Below are 15015 nucleotides of genomic sequence, written 5' to 3' on the forward strand. Positions count from 1 at the left end.
ACCATGTTATTAACGGTCAACTGAGTTTGTACAGAGCCATGGTGCTTGAAGTACATCTTCTAGGAAGACATCCTTATTTAAATGCCTAAAATCCCTATATTTCAAGAATCTTTCAAAAGGCTTAGGCGTTTTATAGGAAAGCACACAAAAAATAAGATCGTGTTTTTAAACTGCAGGGATTGGAAGTTGCCCTTTGTGAACAATATCATTAAGATCGCTAACTGCTATAATGTCTAAGAGGGTGTGGGATTCAGCAGTGTGGTGTGTAGCGTCCAATGCAATAGTCATGTTGCAACAATTAAACATAGTAGTCAGTTGTTTGTAATCATTTTTCTGTGTTTTCATGAGTAAATTAGTGTTCATGTCACCCATGATTAGGACACGACTGTAGCACGGCATCAGGCGCAAGAGAACATCCTCAAAGTCAGTCAGGGGATGGGAGCGGTTAAAAAGTTTTAAATATAAAAACCCATACAGTGACACTTCATTTGAAAGGTCCTGATAAAGGAAGAAGAACAGAGCTCTATACCTCAACCCAGTATAAAATGGCAGCTCATTGAAATTAATTCATTTAAAAGCATGGATGGATTCTACTCAACCTTCAATGGACAAAGATATAAAAATGAAACTCAGGACACCCCTCTAGGAAACTAAAGGGAACCATTTCCCCAATATGAGCTTTTGGGAGGGGAGCAGTTTAAAATTTTTAAATGTAAAGTTACCGTAGCACTAGTAATTACAATAACGTCGAGCAGTAAAACAACTAAAACTTACTAATCTATGGTTATTATATCAGATCTTCAAACTGCTGCCCAAGGACAGTCTGACATGTCCAAGCTGCCCTGCAGCAGGTAATAACTGTAAAACAGGTTTGAGTTTTTGGGAAAGTGGGTTGTCTATTAAAGTTATTTGCCTTCTGAATGGATGTTCATGTTTTTCCTCAATTAATTTTTAATTAATTTGAATGAGCTGCAATTTTGTACTGGGTTGAGATAAAAGGCTCTAGTTTCCACTGTTCTTCTTCGTTTATCAAGAGGTTTCAAATGAAGTGTCACTTAATGCGTCTTTACATTTAATAATTTTTAACTCCCACCCTCCTCCCAAGGGCAAATGGATAAAGTTGTAACAGTGACTAAAAAGTTCACTTTATTTCCTAGAAAGATGTCCTGAGTTCCATCCCTCCATCTTTATCCATCCAAAACTAAACAGAGTGTATCCATACATTTAACTCCTTGAATATTTACTCAAGTAAAACATTAATCACAATAACTTTACTTACCAATACCGTAGTTAAAATGTTAAGAATAATAAGCTAAAAATTGGATTACTTCAAAGTTACAAATACTTAACATTTTTACATAATAATAAGAACAAAATTTCATTTCCAATTATTATTCATTTCCAACAAAATTATTCATCTTAGAGGTAAGAATGTTAACTAAATTGAGGAATTGTTTTGAAGCACAAGTTATTAAATTTTAGTATTGGTTATTTCAAACATTTTAAAACTTAAATTATATTCATTGTGAAATGAAAGTAATGATGTGAATCTTCAGATTTCAAGCTGCATCTGAATTACTAATAAATTTATTTAAATAAAAACTTAGTTCAGAAATTATTGTTTTGAAGCAGTTTTTTTGTAAAATATTAATCTTTGTATAATGGCTGTTTTTTTTTAATTTTTTTTTTAAGTGCAGATTTCTTTAAACCTGACATTTTTGCCCATTTATAACATAATAAAAATAACACTTCTTCCAAAATAGTTATTGCTTTTATAGTTTAAAAATGTATATAAAGATGCAATTAACTCAAAGAGAGACAGAGACCATGAACTTACAGAAATTATTTATGTTATAAAATTTGGCATGTCGTTAAAATTTAAAAGTACTGTAACAACAAAGAAAACTCATTTTAAGTTTTTAAATTGTTGTAAACCTGATAAAGCACTATTTGCACCAAAATAATCAGTTTTGATAAACTATTATTGTACAGTAGTGATTAAATGTTCACAATTTTATAGTTATGAACCCAGACTGTGGAATGTGACACTACTTTTTCATAAAAGCTGTTCACAAACATTTAATTTTGTCATTTGTGACAAAATTGAAATGCAAATGAAATCATAGAGCCCAATCTATACCGTCCAGGACCCTCAATTACTGTGAAAATGGTGAAATAAAGTGTCTAGTAAATATATAATTCATGGTATATTGTACTAATTAGTTTTTTACACAGTCTACAGATATCAACAGACTCACAAATGAACCTCAAACTTCAAACATACAAGTCATTGAGGAGAAAAACATATTGACATAAGCAACAACACAACTTTAAAACTAAAAGTCACCATGACTTGCAAATGCTACTTATCACCACCATCCAGTACTGAATGAGTGATAACAAATCTGCATATTTGGAGAGTAAATAAAGGTGGCCTTAAAGTAATTCTCTGTAGTGCCACAAAGCCTCTGCCTTGGTCAGTTGACTGACTGACTCTCTCAGACTTTTATTGTGTAGGTAGAAACTTTCCTTCATAAGTAGGCTAAGCTTATTGTTGTTTGTTAGATTGTCATTGTTTGAATACAAAATATAATGTTAATGTAATGAAAGTAACTAAAACCCTTTTAAAAAACTTTTTATTTAAATTTAACATATGTTTAAAAGGTCCACATGTGTATATCTAATTGTTTACTATTTATTTGTTTATTTAGAGGTTAATGTACACTGATGATGGTTAAAAACCGAAACATGTGTATGTAATAAAAAGTTTTTTAAAAGGGTTTTAGTTACTTTCATTACATTAATATATATAGATAACCCTATAGGTGGAGTTAATAACATAAAAATAATGTGTTTATTTAAAATTAGTCTTTAACTTTGTTAATAATTTATATTTTGGTTTAACTTACTATTGATTATAGAATTAACCTAATTTTCTATTATGTGGTATTTTTCTTATTGATATACTTTGATAAAAATAAAATAGGATTGAACATTTCTTATGAGCAAAACATGAAATTTATTCAAGCATGCTAATAACAGGTTACAATATTTATAAAATTAAAAGTTTTAATTTAGAATTATTTAACAAGTCAGAAGTAATAAGTACCAATTTAGTTTTCATTATTTCAATTTTAGTTGTCTATTTAGTGTTCTAAAATAGTTTATTAGTATATTTCATACAGTTTAAAATTATTATTTAAAATAGTTTAATATGCAGATAATCAAAAAGTGCTAGCATTAAAATATTTCATATGGTTTATATCAAAATGGCTTACATTACTAATGACAAATTACAGTTTTTGTTGTTGTATTAATATACTATTTGGTTTTAAATAGCTTGCATCTTTATTTATAATAACAGTATTGAACTGTCTCATAGTCATTTAGTATATTCAAATATTAAAGTTATGTGATGATTTCTGAATTTACTCTTGTTTATATTCACTTAAAGCATGTAGCATTATTTTATCTTCAGAAAGATAAGCAAATCTGTAAACTAAATGATTTGACAATTTACTCACTTTCTAAACCGCAATCTTATATCCAGGTGTGTTCCATCGCCTTGTACATAACTACACCACACAAAGAACTACACCCAGAATACATCTTGGGATTAATTTGTTAATGGTTGTCTGATTTTGGTGAGTATTAACAAAACTTTACTATTTGTACTTTAAAAATAATAAACAATAATGTTTGTCTTATCAAAAAACCCTCTTGAAATAGGTAACAAAATATTTAGGATGTGACTATACTTTCAAAATCTATTTTTATCTTATTTTAAAAATCATGAATTTAGGAATTTAATTATTATTTTAAACAATGTAGAAACAAGTCTATATAATATGAAAATATTTGTTCACATAGGGATACAAGAATGCTTGTTTTATTTGTTATTGTTATTGTAATAGAATTTGGGTGTATATTCAAAATTTGTTGTATATTTGAATACAGAATTTGGATTTTAGACTCATGAACATACCATCCTGGAAAAAGGGGTTCAATCAAACCAAACAGCATGTTATTAACACTTTCACTGCTGGTCAATATTACACTTAAGATGGGCTGTTCAAAAGACATTAAAATTTGTTTTGTAAATAAACTAATAATGTTATTTTACCAATAAGTAAACAGTTTTTTTTTAATTATTTTACTACTTTTGAATAAAAAACTCGACTTGTAAACACGTTCTCAGCACACACCATCAGTTTTAAATATGTTGAAAACGTGTTAATGCGTTTAGCAGCTGACTTAACAAATAATAGCAATATCATGTGAAATAATACGGTAAACTAATTTTGCTAACTCATCTTATATCTATGCACACTATTTATATTTACATTATAGGTTATACCAAAGTTCGAACTAGGAATGGTACTAAGCAAACCACTTGTAAGGCACAAAGCTGGTTGGTTTGGGCAAATACACTAAACATATTTACACTCAAATATTGTGCCCCTTCTTACTCCATTAAAAGAACACATTTTTACTTTTTTCGGGATTGAATTCCCTAATTATTTAAACACGAAGTTTGTTGTTAAGTGCTCATATTCCCCTCCATTTTCTTCCCCCTCTTTTACAGATTCAACTCTCAGCTCATCCTTGCTAGGCCCAAGAAGAGTTTATTATGTCCAATCTGAATTCTAACAATGCATTTATTTTTGCCAATAACATATTTATTGTGCAAAATGAAACCATTTAGGATTCCCATTTATAAAATATGAACTAGTACATTCTTATGCCATCACGTAGACTCCCGCTCAAAGGGGTAATAGCTTATCAACTGATCTTTTTGATAAATTCCACTCATATAATTATTGTAGGTACTCTATTATAGGAAAGGCTTCATTTTTTTTCTTTACCCCATCTGTTGACACCATCATTGATACCATTTTCATACTGATTACTTATGTAAACCCTCATATCCTTCCATTTACAAACCATCATACCATCATGATACTTCAACACTGTTTCTTCTTTCTTGAGTTTTTTAGACACAACTTCCTTTGACAGATCTACTCACAAGGTTTCTGTTATGTATGTTTTCAAGTGTAATGTAAGATGTACATCAAGTAAAGTCCAAAGCCAAACCTAAAAATAAGAACTTTCTATTATAATAACAGATAGCAGGTTTTTTTTCACTTTATCATTCATATCTGCTAAACAACCCCTTTATAATGATGTACATCTTGACTATGCTTACATTAAGTCTTTTGCCGAACTGCTTGTAGACCATCCTCCATTGGATGTGAAGAGTCACTAGCTACTTTAAAAACTATTTCTTAAGTCCAGTATTCATTTACTAAGTCTAATTTTCACAACTTGAGCCAAAACAAGAATATTAATCCGTCTAGAACAGGACCTGCATTGTAAATGTTTCAAAATTTAATCCAGCGTAATATTTTAAAGAGTGAACCTTTTGAGGTAAGATTTGCAGCATTGTACTCTACTAATAAAAACCTTTAATTTAATGTACTATTCAATCTATACTCTCATTTAAGATTTTCTCCTGACTCCTTGCGGGCCATCACTCTGACATGACAAATAAATGGTAGTTACTTTAAAAAGTATATTTTTAGATGCAGTAATAATGTACCCAGTTTTATTGTTTTAGCTGTAAGTTTTCAGGAATTATCAAGCTTGTGCAGGACTTTTTGAACAACCCTGTATATGAAACAAATAGAGTGAGAATCATAACAAATGTTGTTCTGGTTTAAGTAAGGTTTTAAGGAAGTTAAATTATAAATAATGTTTGGAAACTTCACAATATTGTTAATTTACAGTCAGGAGACACAATCACAATGGCAGTGACAGGATCGTGGCTGATGGACTTTCTGCTCGTGGTGGCAACTCTTCTCTACCTGGTCTATCATTACTTAAACAACACCTACTCTTACTTCAGGGACCGAAACATTCCCTACTTACGTCCAACTCTTGTCATCGGGTTGCCTGAGGCAATCACCAAATCACAGATTGATCTTACCAACTTCCTCTACAGCAATTTCCCTAAAGAGAGGTTTTTCGGCTACTTCCAATCAAGGGTATGTTGGATGAATTTTTATGGAACAAGATTATAATTGGTATTGATGACACAGGCTTGTAACAGCTATTTGGAGTATGGATTTTAAATATTGTTTTGGGTTATGGTATATTGTAATCAGTACTGCATGATACAGAGACTTGTAAATCTGTCTAGATCACCCACAATGATGGTATATAAAATTATGGAACTTAACATTGGAAACTGGCTTTAGAAGTTCACTAATATTGTCAAGATTGGTATCACATTGATTTTGACTAAATACAAAACAGTAGAACCCCGTTAGTTGCCAATCACTGAATGATTTAATTAATTGACTGAGCGTTAGCGAAGCCTACCACTCAGGGGCTGTCTTCTGCGTCTCTGTCCACACAGTATTTCTAAAATTAATGGAGGATAGAGGTATAGACTTGAAATTTTGTGTGAAGTTTCATTTCTGTATAGACAACGAGTTCAATGGTGGTACATGTCTTCCTCTCAGATTTGGCAAAACATTAGCAAAGACTAACTTTCTGCAGGATACCTTAATGGATACCTGCACGCAAACACACACACACTCACTTTATTCTGTACAAATATAAATCCAACATCAATGTATAAGATAAAACGTTATTCAAAGCTACAACAACATGAAAAGTTATACAATATAATCTATTTTCCTAAACCTAAATATTCAGTCTATTAATATTAATCATTTTCAATTTCAAGCAGCCAATCAAGTATGTAAGACTTAGCATTATAGCAATTTTTAAATTTTTGCAGTTCTATAGGGATTTAATTAAATATTTTTGGAATAATGTAATTCAGCGAATTTTTCCCGCATGTATTACAAAACCTGTTTTGCTAGCCTAAAGCAAAGCATTTTGACTGTTTACAAATTGCTTGTTTGTTCATTTTGTTGTTGACAAATTGATACTGCATAAACTGGCTGCACTAAGATTTCAAGACAGGACCGTAGATTGGGTATCCAGCTATTTAGAAGTGACATAAAGAAATTATTGAAGTTCAGAAAGCAAACAGTAATAGAAACAGTATTATCAGATCCAAACTATAACTAGTGAAAAGAGAAGTACCTCATGGCTCAGTCCTGAATCCTTTCATTTATGTGCTTTTTATAAATGACAGAACTGTGAAGACAATAATGTATACAGACATCACCACCTTGCTTTTTAAGAATGAAAAAGCTCAAAGCCTCATTTTTGACATTGCACACACAATAGATAAAGCACTCCAGTAGCGCTTCCATAATGACTCAGCAATAGTCATTGAAGACAACACAAATAAATTTTAGTTACAAACATTGAAAATATACAAAAGACTCCCAATATTTCTACAGAACAGCGAACTAAATTTCTGGGCTCAACAATAGATGCTGACCTTTCCTGGACCACTCACGTTGATATACTAAGTAATAAACTTAGCTTTAGAGTCTATGTGGTTCATAGGAGAAAATGGATGAGATCTGGTAGCAGCAAAGACCCACATCAGAATCACCATGCCTTGGTGGAATCCCACATCAGATATGACCTGATTGTGTGGGGAGGAACCTCCGAGCACAACCTCAAAAAAATACTTGTTCTTTAGACAGATAGGAATGTTGAGACCTGTTGGGGCTATAAATTTATTGTTCCAAAAAAGTTTTGTTTATTTGGGGCCTAAATTGTGTAATCACTTGCCAACATTTATAAAAAATGAAAAATTGGTAGAGAAGTAAAATAATTGCATAACGTAATGCAATGTATAAAGTCTGGTTTTTAAATTTTTCATGTGTTGAAGTTGAACAATTTTTCTACAATTTTTACACATGTTTTATATTAAAAAACACATATTTTTAGCCAATAACTATGAAATGTACTTGAATTATTGTATATAGGTGGGTTTACTTGTGTATTTGTATGAGTCCAAAGTCTCTTTGTTTTTTATTATTTCACAAGGGCATATATTATTATATTATATTATAGTAATATAAAGATTTATGTGTACATATGAATGAGATCTGGTGTTCGTGTCCATAGAAAACGCATGTTTGATTAGATCTGTGGTAAGGGAATTTGTGTGTGAGTGTGTGTGTCTGTGCACATTTTGTTGTTAATTGTGTATGTGGTGTGAATGTAGGTATGTATGGTTAGGTTGTGTATTGTCTTATCTCCCTCTCTCTCCCTCCTCCTCCCTCTCTCCCTCTTCCATAAATACCATGTCCACCAACAACTTAAAAACTAGTTTACTAAATAAAATGAATGTAACAACAAACTAATGTAAAATAACAAGGAAATAGAATCAGCTGATTGCTTTTGATTACATTATTAATTACATTTTTGTTATGTGTAGAAACCGCTAAGAGGTTACAATATGGTGGCTTAATAATTGTTTTTGAATACTAACAATTAAATTTTCTTAATTAGAAGGTCAAAATAAAGAGATTTTGATAAAACAGCCAGGTGAAGAAACACTTTTAAAGAAGATTTAAAACACTGATGTTAAGTTTTGTCATGTTTGTTAGTCCAACATAAGAATCAACTCTTTGTGATGTAAAGTGCACATGAGTTGATTATACTGTACAATACAAAAAATAATGAAGAATAATGATATAATATAAATAAATTGTAATCATAATCTATTGCAGATGCCCACTCTGCTAGTGAAGGATCCAGAACTGATCAAGAGAATCTTGATCCAAGACTTTAATCACTTCCAAGATCGAGGATTTCCCTTCATCGAGTCAAGTCCCGTGTCGATGAACCTGTTCAACCTCAGGGGTTATGAGTGGCGAGCTCTACGACATAAACTTACCCCAGCGTTGACCTCCGGCAAACTCAAGGACATGTTCGAACAAATGAACAACTGCAGCAATAGACTTACCAATGAAATTGAGCAAGCTTGTAGTTCAAACCAGGTTGTCGAAGCAAGATCACTTTTTTTAAACTTCTCCACAGAGATCATCGGGAGTGTTGCTTTTGGCCTTGATTTCAGCAAAGAGAATCCTCAGACAGATGAATTTATTGAGAAGATCAACAATGTTTTCGGAGTGTCCTTTCAGCAGAAGGTGATCAATTTTCTGGTTATGACACTACCCACTACCCTGGTGAGATTATTAGGTCTTGGCCCTTTCTCTGCAGACATAAATAAGTACATGATAAGTCTTATCAAGACCACAAAGGACTATAGGAAACAGAATAACATCATGAGGAATGACTATTTCCAAATGATGTTGAAACTGCAGGAAGATGAGATGGCAAACAAGAGTGCAAAATTGTCAGCTTCAGAAATGGACGGAGAAGATGGTCAGATGAACCAAATGGAATATGCATTACCATCATCAAAGCCAGGGATATCACGAAAATGTAAGTACATATAAAATCCAATTTGTTTACACTCATTTGTGTATGAAAAACGCCATTCACTTTTCAACTTAAATAGCTAAATGTTTCTTCATAAGTTTAAACATAGTGCTATTCTTCTGGAGCAGAACAGTTTGTAATGTGTGACTCAGAGCAAAAAAGAACTACAGATCGTCTAATAAATCTAGAGTTTGATCATTACATTCAGAGAAAATAATATTATTTTTATTTACTGTAATTATTACATTTACCACCACAGTCAATGTGTTAAACTATGATGCATCTCTAGCTACAGAACATCTCGTTAGCACCTGAACTGCGACATTAGTGATGTATCAACTTTAGGACAGCCGGAATGTAAGTTGGGTCCACCGTAGTAAATGTGATAAACTATGATACATTTCTAGCTACAGAATATCTTGTTAGCATCTTCACTGTGACACTAGTCATGTACTGACTTTGGCCAACACACATAAAGTAATAAATTATTTAAAGTAATTAACGTTTACTGCTCTAGTTGTGTGATTGATAATTGTGTTAATTGTTAACTAAATTTAGAATAATTGTAGGACATATAATTAAATATTATGTTCACCTTTGAATGTTAAAATAAAAATTCAGTGAAGTTGCTGAAACGTTTACCTCCAAATTACAAATGATTTGCCTCTTAACCATCAATAAATAAAACAATCTGGATGTTTTACATATTTTTTTTAACTATATGATTTTTCCACAGTATTTACAGATGAAGGGATTGCTGCACAGTCTTTTGTATTCTTGAATGGAGGCTCAGAAACTATTGCTTCATCATTGTCGTTTGTATTGTACAACATTGCCAAGAATCCAAAGATACAAGAGAGGCTCTCAGAAGAGGTGAAGTCCGCCCTCACCAAACATGGAGGTTGGAGTCACGAGACTGTCAGAGACTTGACATACATGGACCAGGTCATACAAGGTGATTGATTACTTAACTGCTTACTTAGAGGTTAAATTATTCATTGACAGACTTTCAGATTTTTATTGTGAGATTTGGTTTTCTCTGCATGGTGAGGAGTTGAGGAGCCGTCCATTGCATTAAACTCAAAAAAGTATTTTGTGCAGCTTCCAAAGTGACAGGATATTTTAGTAAGGAGATATTTAAGGATGTATATTTCAGTATTGAGATCTTATGTTGCAGCCACCTTGAGTGGGGGAAAAGATTTAAGGAGTAGGTACAGATACAAAAATTCTTAATTTCAAATACGGCAAGAAATGGCGTCAGATAGGATAATACACAACTTAGATAAAAATATTTAATATTTTCAAGTTGTAATGTTCATTGTCTTCTTTCAATGAACTCTTTGAGTGTGTAAATAGGATTGTTGACCATCCAAGCCATAAGAGCAGTCTTCAATCTTCTCTTTGAGAGGCATCTCAATTCTTCTGGCAGAAGATTGTGCAATTTTGTGCTCATGTAGGAGGGGTTTTCTCATACTGGGAGAGGTGATGAGGTGGTAGGTGGTAACGTGTGCCGTGTCTAGTATTGTAGTCATGGAAGTGTCTATTCTGCAGCAGAGGTTGTCCATCAGTATACAATAGGGTCATGAAAGCATCTCTACAACTCTCTCTCTAAAGCCCTTATGGCCCTCTTTTATAATATTAATACTATCTAACAATTTTTTGCTGGGCTTCTTCTCTAAACCACTAGGCCATACCTTAGGAGTGTTTCAAATAAAGAATGGTAAGCAATTTTAATAGTAGATGTGTGACATAGATTTTGTGCGTTTTATCAATAAAGTTAACAATTTATTTTAGAAAGGAGATTGTCTAAATGCTGTAACCAAGAAAGACCTCAACAACAATGACTCCTTGATACTTGGCCTGGATATTTCTTTCCATATCGGCTATTGCTGAGACTACTTCACAAACTAGTCGAGGTAACATCTGTGTCAGTGATTGTAATTTTGGAAGAAGGATAGGCTACAGCTGTTCCAGCTCTAACAATAGTTCCATCCTCACCTCTGCAGAGAATTACAAACTTACTGACCAATCTGTTCCTCTACCCCAATACAGTTATGGTGTATCAAGGATTTCACTTTTGGGATTTGGGGGTCATTATCAACAAAGAAATGCAACACAGAAATTCTGTAGCAAGAGAATGAACGAATTTGTATCAAACTACTTGAAAATATACAGTTCAAATGTACTAAGTACAAAATTTGTTTGTTCAGAAGCAGGAAGGATTCACACCATCGTACCTCTACTGACCAGGGAGGTGACCATGCCTTATCGGATACCAGGGACTTCAGCAGTTCTGGAGAAAGGAACCTTGATTTCAATTCCTGTTGGGGGTCTGCAGATGGACCCCAAGTACTATCCATCCCCAGAAGTGTTTGACCCGGACCGATTCTCCAACAACAACCACAAAGCCAATCCTCTCTACCTACCTTTCGGCGATGGTCCTCGCTCCTGTGTTGGTAAGCAAAGTCTCTCCAATTTAGTTGCTGACTACTCATGTTTTATCCAAAGAAATCCAAATACTGTTAAGTTCAACCAAAGAGTGATCATTTATTTCTTTACCATAAAAATCATTGACACATACAGTAAACAAACTATATTTGCCGTAAAAAGTGTTAGATTTTATGAAAGCAAAAGATTTGCAATCAAATAATCTTTTAGCAATTACATTTTGTTCTTCACAAGTTTACAATTAGTGCAAGTATTAAGAAGGAAGACTCATTGTCTCACAGAGATCCAATTAGCGGTAAATTATACTGACAAAAACTTTTAATTAGTATTCCATTTCATTCTTAAAGTTCTATTACAGTAGATGTCTTTGAATTATTAAAATGTAACTATTTCAAAATTGAATTTAAATGTGATGGTAAATTTGTTGTTAATACTGGTCAGAGTTTACTCAATACAAAATGTTTAATACTATTGTGTAATATACGTTGTAATGTATGTTGTGTATATAGTTATCATTACTGTTTTTGGCCTATAGATAGGTCAGTCTTAGAGCAGAAACTGACTTTAGCATTCAATGAAATATCCTGCTGAATACTACACAGTCAAAAGTGTTATTTATATATGATATAAATATATGATGTATTTATATACGTGTTAAGTTTGTAAAAGTAGCAGTAGTATAATTTAATTTCAAGAAAGGTTAATGAACAGAAAATAGTTTGCTCTGCCAGGACTAGAAACCAATTTTCACTTAATAGATGAGCAGCTATATTTACACCACAAAGCATTTACTTTGTGATTTTAGCATTATATGACATCCTATACAATACTATGGTAGTCATAGGTCCATATAAAAGTGTAAGTGTAAGTATAAAACTGAAGTAAAAAACAGCTCTCTTATGTGTATGGCTTCATATTCGTTATTGTTAACTAGATAAAAACCTAATATATTTTATGTATAAGATAAAATGCTATAAGCTACAAAATTAATAAATAAGTTGATACCTTTTGTAGTTTCAGAGAAAAATGTAATTAAAGTTGGCTAAATTAACATCAACAAGATATAACCAAATGCCCTCTTAAGTTATTGTACCAGCATCAATGTGCTATGAAAGAAGGTCCTTCCATCACAAAGTTATATCATCATCTTTTAAGCTGGTCCAAAAAGACCCACTTTTGAAACGGTTGGTAATTTTTTTTGCCTTATTTCCAGGAACATTTTGATTATTGACTTATTTTGAATTTTTCACATTCTGTGTCTAATCATGGAGCAGTTTACTTTAGCGCTACATGTGCTGTTTGTGAAAAAAGTTTAACAGAATGGAGAAGTAATGCAACAACCTTAGCACAACTCTAGTGTGTGTATCATTCACTTTTATTCAGGATAATTTTGACCTCAACCCTATTAATAGCTTTTATCCTTGAATATCTGAATTAGCAATGATTCAATCACAGTGTAAGGAAGAAGAAATTGCTCAAATAATTGGCACCACTTGCTTTCAATGTCTGGTAACACAATTTTAGTAGGAAGTGCCATGGAAAATCTTAAACTTGTGGTCCTAAAAGGTTTAAGTAAACAGTAGGACATGGACATTGCCATTCTGGCCAAACTGAGAAGAATATTGCAGTGGTTAAATTTAGCACTAATTATGTGTGTGTTGAGGAAAGTACACTAACTGGATGTCTGTTAGAAAACAGAAGAAGAAATTTTTCCTTCGTAATACTCACACTAATTAATTTGTGGAATTTTTTTAGCATTTTCATGGTCTATGAGAAAATAGGTCTTCCCTCTTAATACTCACACTAATCGTAAACCTTTAGAGAACAACTTTTGGCACTAATTGGGTGTCTGTTGAGAAAAGTAATTGTACACTAATTGGGTGTGTGTGAGAAATGAAACTGTGTTAATTTTAAAGTCAATGTTCTGCAAAATCGAAACCTAATCACAATTACTCTGTGACATGTTCCAGGGATGAGATTTACTCTTCTGGAGATGAAAGTGTGTCTCGGCAAGGTGCTGGAACAGTTCGCAGTGGATATTAACAGCCAGACTCAGGAGCCCCTCAGCTATGACAAGTCCGCTTTTTTCGCAAGACCACTGGGAGGCATCTGGGTTACCTTCAGGAAACGTAATCAGTCAACCCAGTAATAAGTCTTCACCGAAACTAGTTTTAGAACTATCTCTAGCAGTTTCAAAAACTATTAAAATATTTATTTAGGTCAACATTACTCTGCAATATTGCTTGATATTATTGAAAATATTGCATTTATGTTATAATATTTACTTACCTTTATAAGACTAAAATAATATTTAGTAATATTTTTGTTCTTAAAGTGGATGCATTTGTTTTTGTACTTTTATATTAAACAAATATGCATTTTTAGCACTAATCTTTCTATTCATCCTTATTTAACACCTATCTTATTCATGAGGAGATTGACAAGTTGTAGTCTACTAGTTGGAAAGCGTACTCAGTTGAAGATCGAGGGCTTTGCTCTCTTCGAAAACCATCCCAGCCAGTGTAAGAGGCTAAACTCTACTACCCATCATATAGTTCCAGGACAGAAAGTCATGCTATCCTCACCATATTTCCAGTTAGCTCAAAATATGCAATACGGCTGTCCTATGTTTTGTTTTAGTTCATTTGCTTTCTTCACTGTTTCGTTGGCTATTGAGTCAGTCCCTTGAGCCTGCAATGCTCGCTCATCAATCATAAGTCAACCAGATATTATCTTGCTTTTCGTAACGATTGCCATTCGGTACTTGAGTTATTTGAAACTTTGGACTTTTAGTTGTGTTAAATAAAGACTACCTTGCTCTTGTCACAATATCTGAAAAAAAGGATCTCTTACACCACTTCAGCTGACGTCTACACACTTGCATTGCATTTTTAGAAACATGGTTCTAGTAAAAATTTTGTTGATCATTATGAATTACCAAAGGAATTAAGCGATTCTGAAAGAGTGCATAAAAAATGAACATGGAGCATAAATCACGGAGGAAGACCGAGATATTGATGTTGAATGGAGTTAGAATTAAATTTCTTCTGAAAACTTAGTAAATAGTGGTGACCAAAATGATTAAAATGGATTAGAAATTTAGACAGTAATGAAGAATAAATTGAAGTAGAAATATGAAAATGTGACTATGTAATACAGTGAGGACTAGTAGACTATGGGCCTAGT

At 32.6% G+C, this 15015-nt stretch overlaps 1 protein-coding gene across 2 annotated transcripts; it reads left to right on the forward strand.

The window, feature by feature from the left end:
- The first annotated feature begins 2390 nt into the window (after positions 1 to 2390).
- On the forward strand, positions 2391 to 14222 carry LOC124353675 (probable cytochrome P450 6a14). Of its 2 annotated transcripts, XM_046803631.1 has the most exons (7): positions 2391 to 2513; positions 3551 to 3644; positions 5787 to 6044; positions 8667 to 9384; positions 10118 to 10336; positions 11592 to 11837; positions 13800 to 14222. In XM_046803631.1, exons 3-7 carry the CDS (start codon positions 5805 to 5807, stop codon positions 13976 to 13978), a joined length of 1602 nt encoding a protein of 533 aa, XP_046659587.1. In that variant the 5' UTR covers positions 2391 to 2513; positions 3551 to 3644; positions 5787 to 5804; the 3' UTR covers positions 13979 to 14222. The 2 variants fall into 2 exon arrangements, with proteins under 2 accessions (XP_046659587.1, XP_046659588.1); XM_046803632.1 differs by lacking the exon at positions 3551 to 3644 and having other exon boundaries at positions 2422 to 2513.
- The last annotated feature ends 793 nt before the right edge of the window (positions 14223 to 15015 follow it).

The sequence above is a fragment of the Homalodisca vitripennis genome, chromosome 2 (assembly GCF_021130785.1).
Source record: "Homalodisca vitripennis isolate AUS2020 chromosome 2, UT_GWSS_2.1, whole genome shotgun sequence".
In the NCBI taxonomy this organism is placed as follows: Eukaryota; Metazoa; Arthropoda; class Insecta; order Hemiptera; family Cicadellidae; genus Homalodisca; species Homalodisca vitripennis.

Excerpts from the sequence above, each read along its gene's own strand:
- LOC124353675 (XM_046803631.1), top strand. The coding sequence starts at position 5,805 with ATGGCAGTGACAGGATCGTGGCTGATGGACTTTCTGCTCGTGGTGGCA. Across the intron at positions 9,385-10,117 it reads GCCAGGGATATCACGAAAAT|TATTTACAGATGAAGGGATT; the intron begins GTAAGTACATAT and ends ATTTTTCCACAG. Across the intron at positions 11,838-13,799 it reads TGGTCCTCGCTCCTGTGTTG|GGATGAGATTTACTCTTCTG; the intron begins GTAAGCAAAGTC and ends GACATGTTCCAG.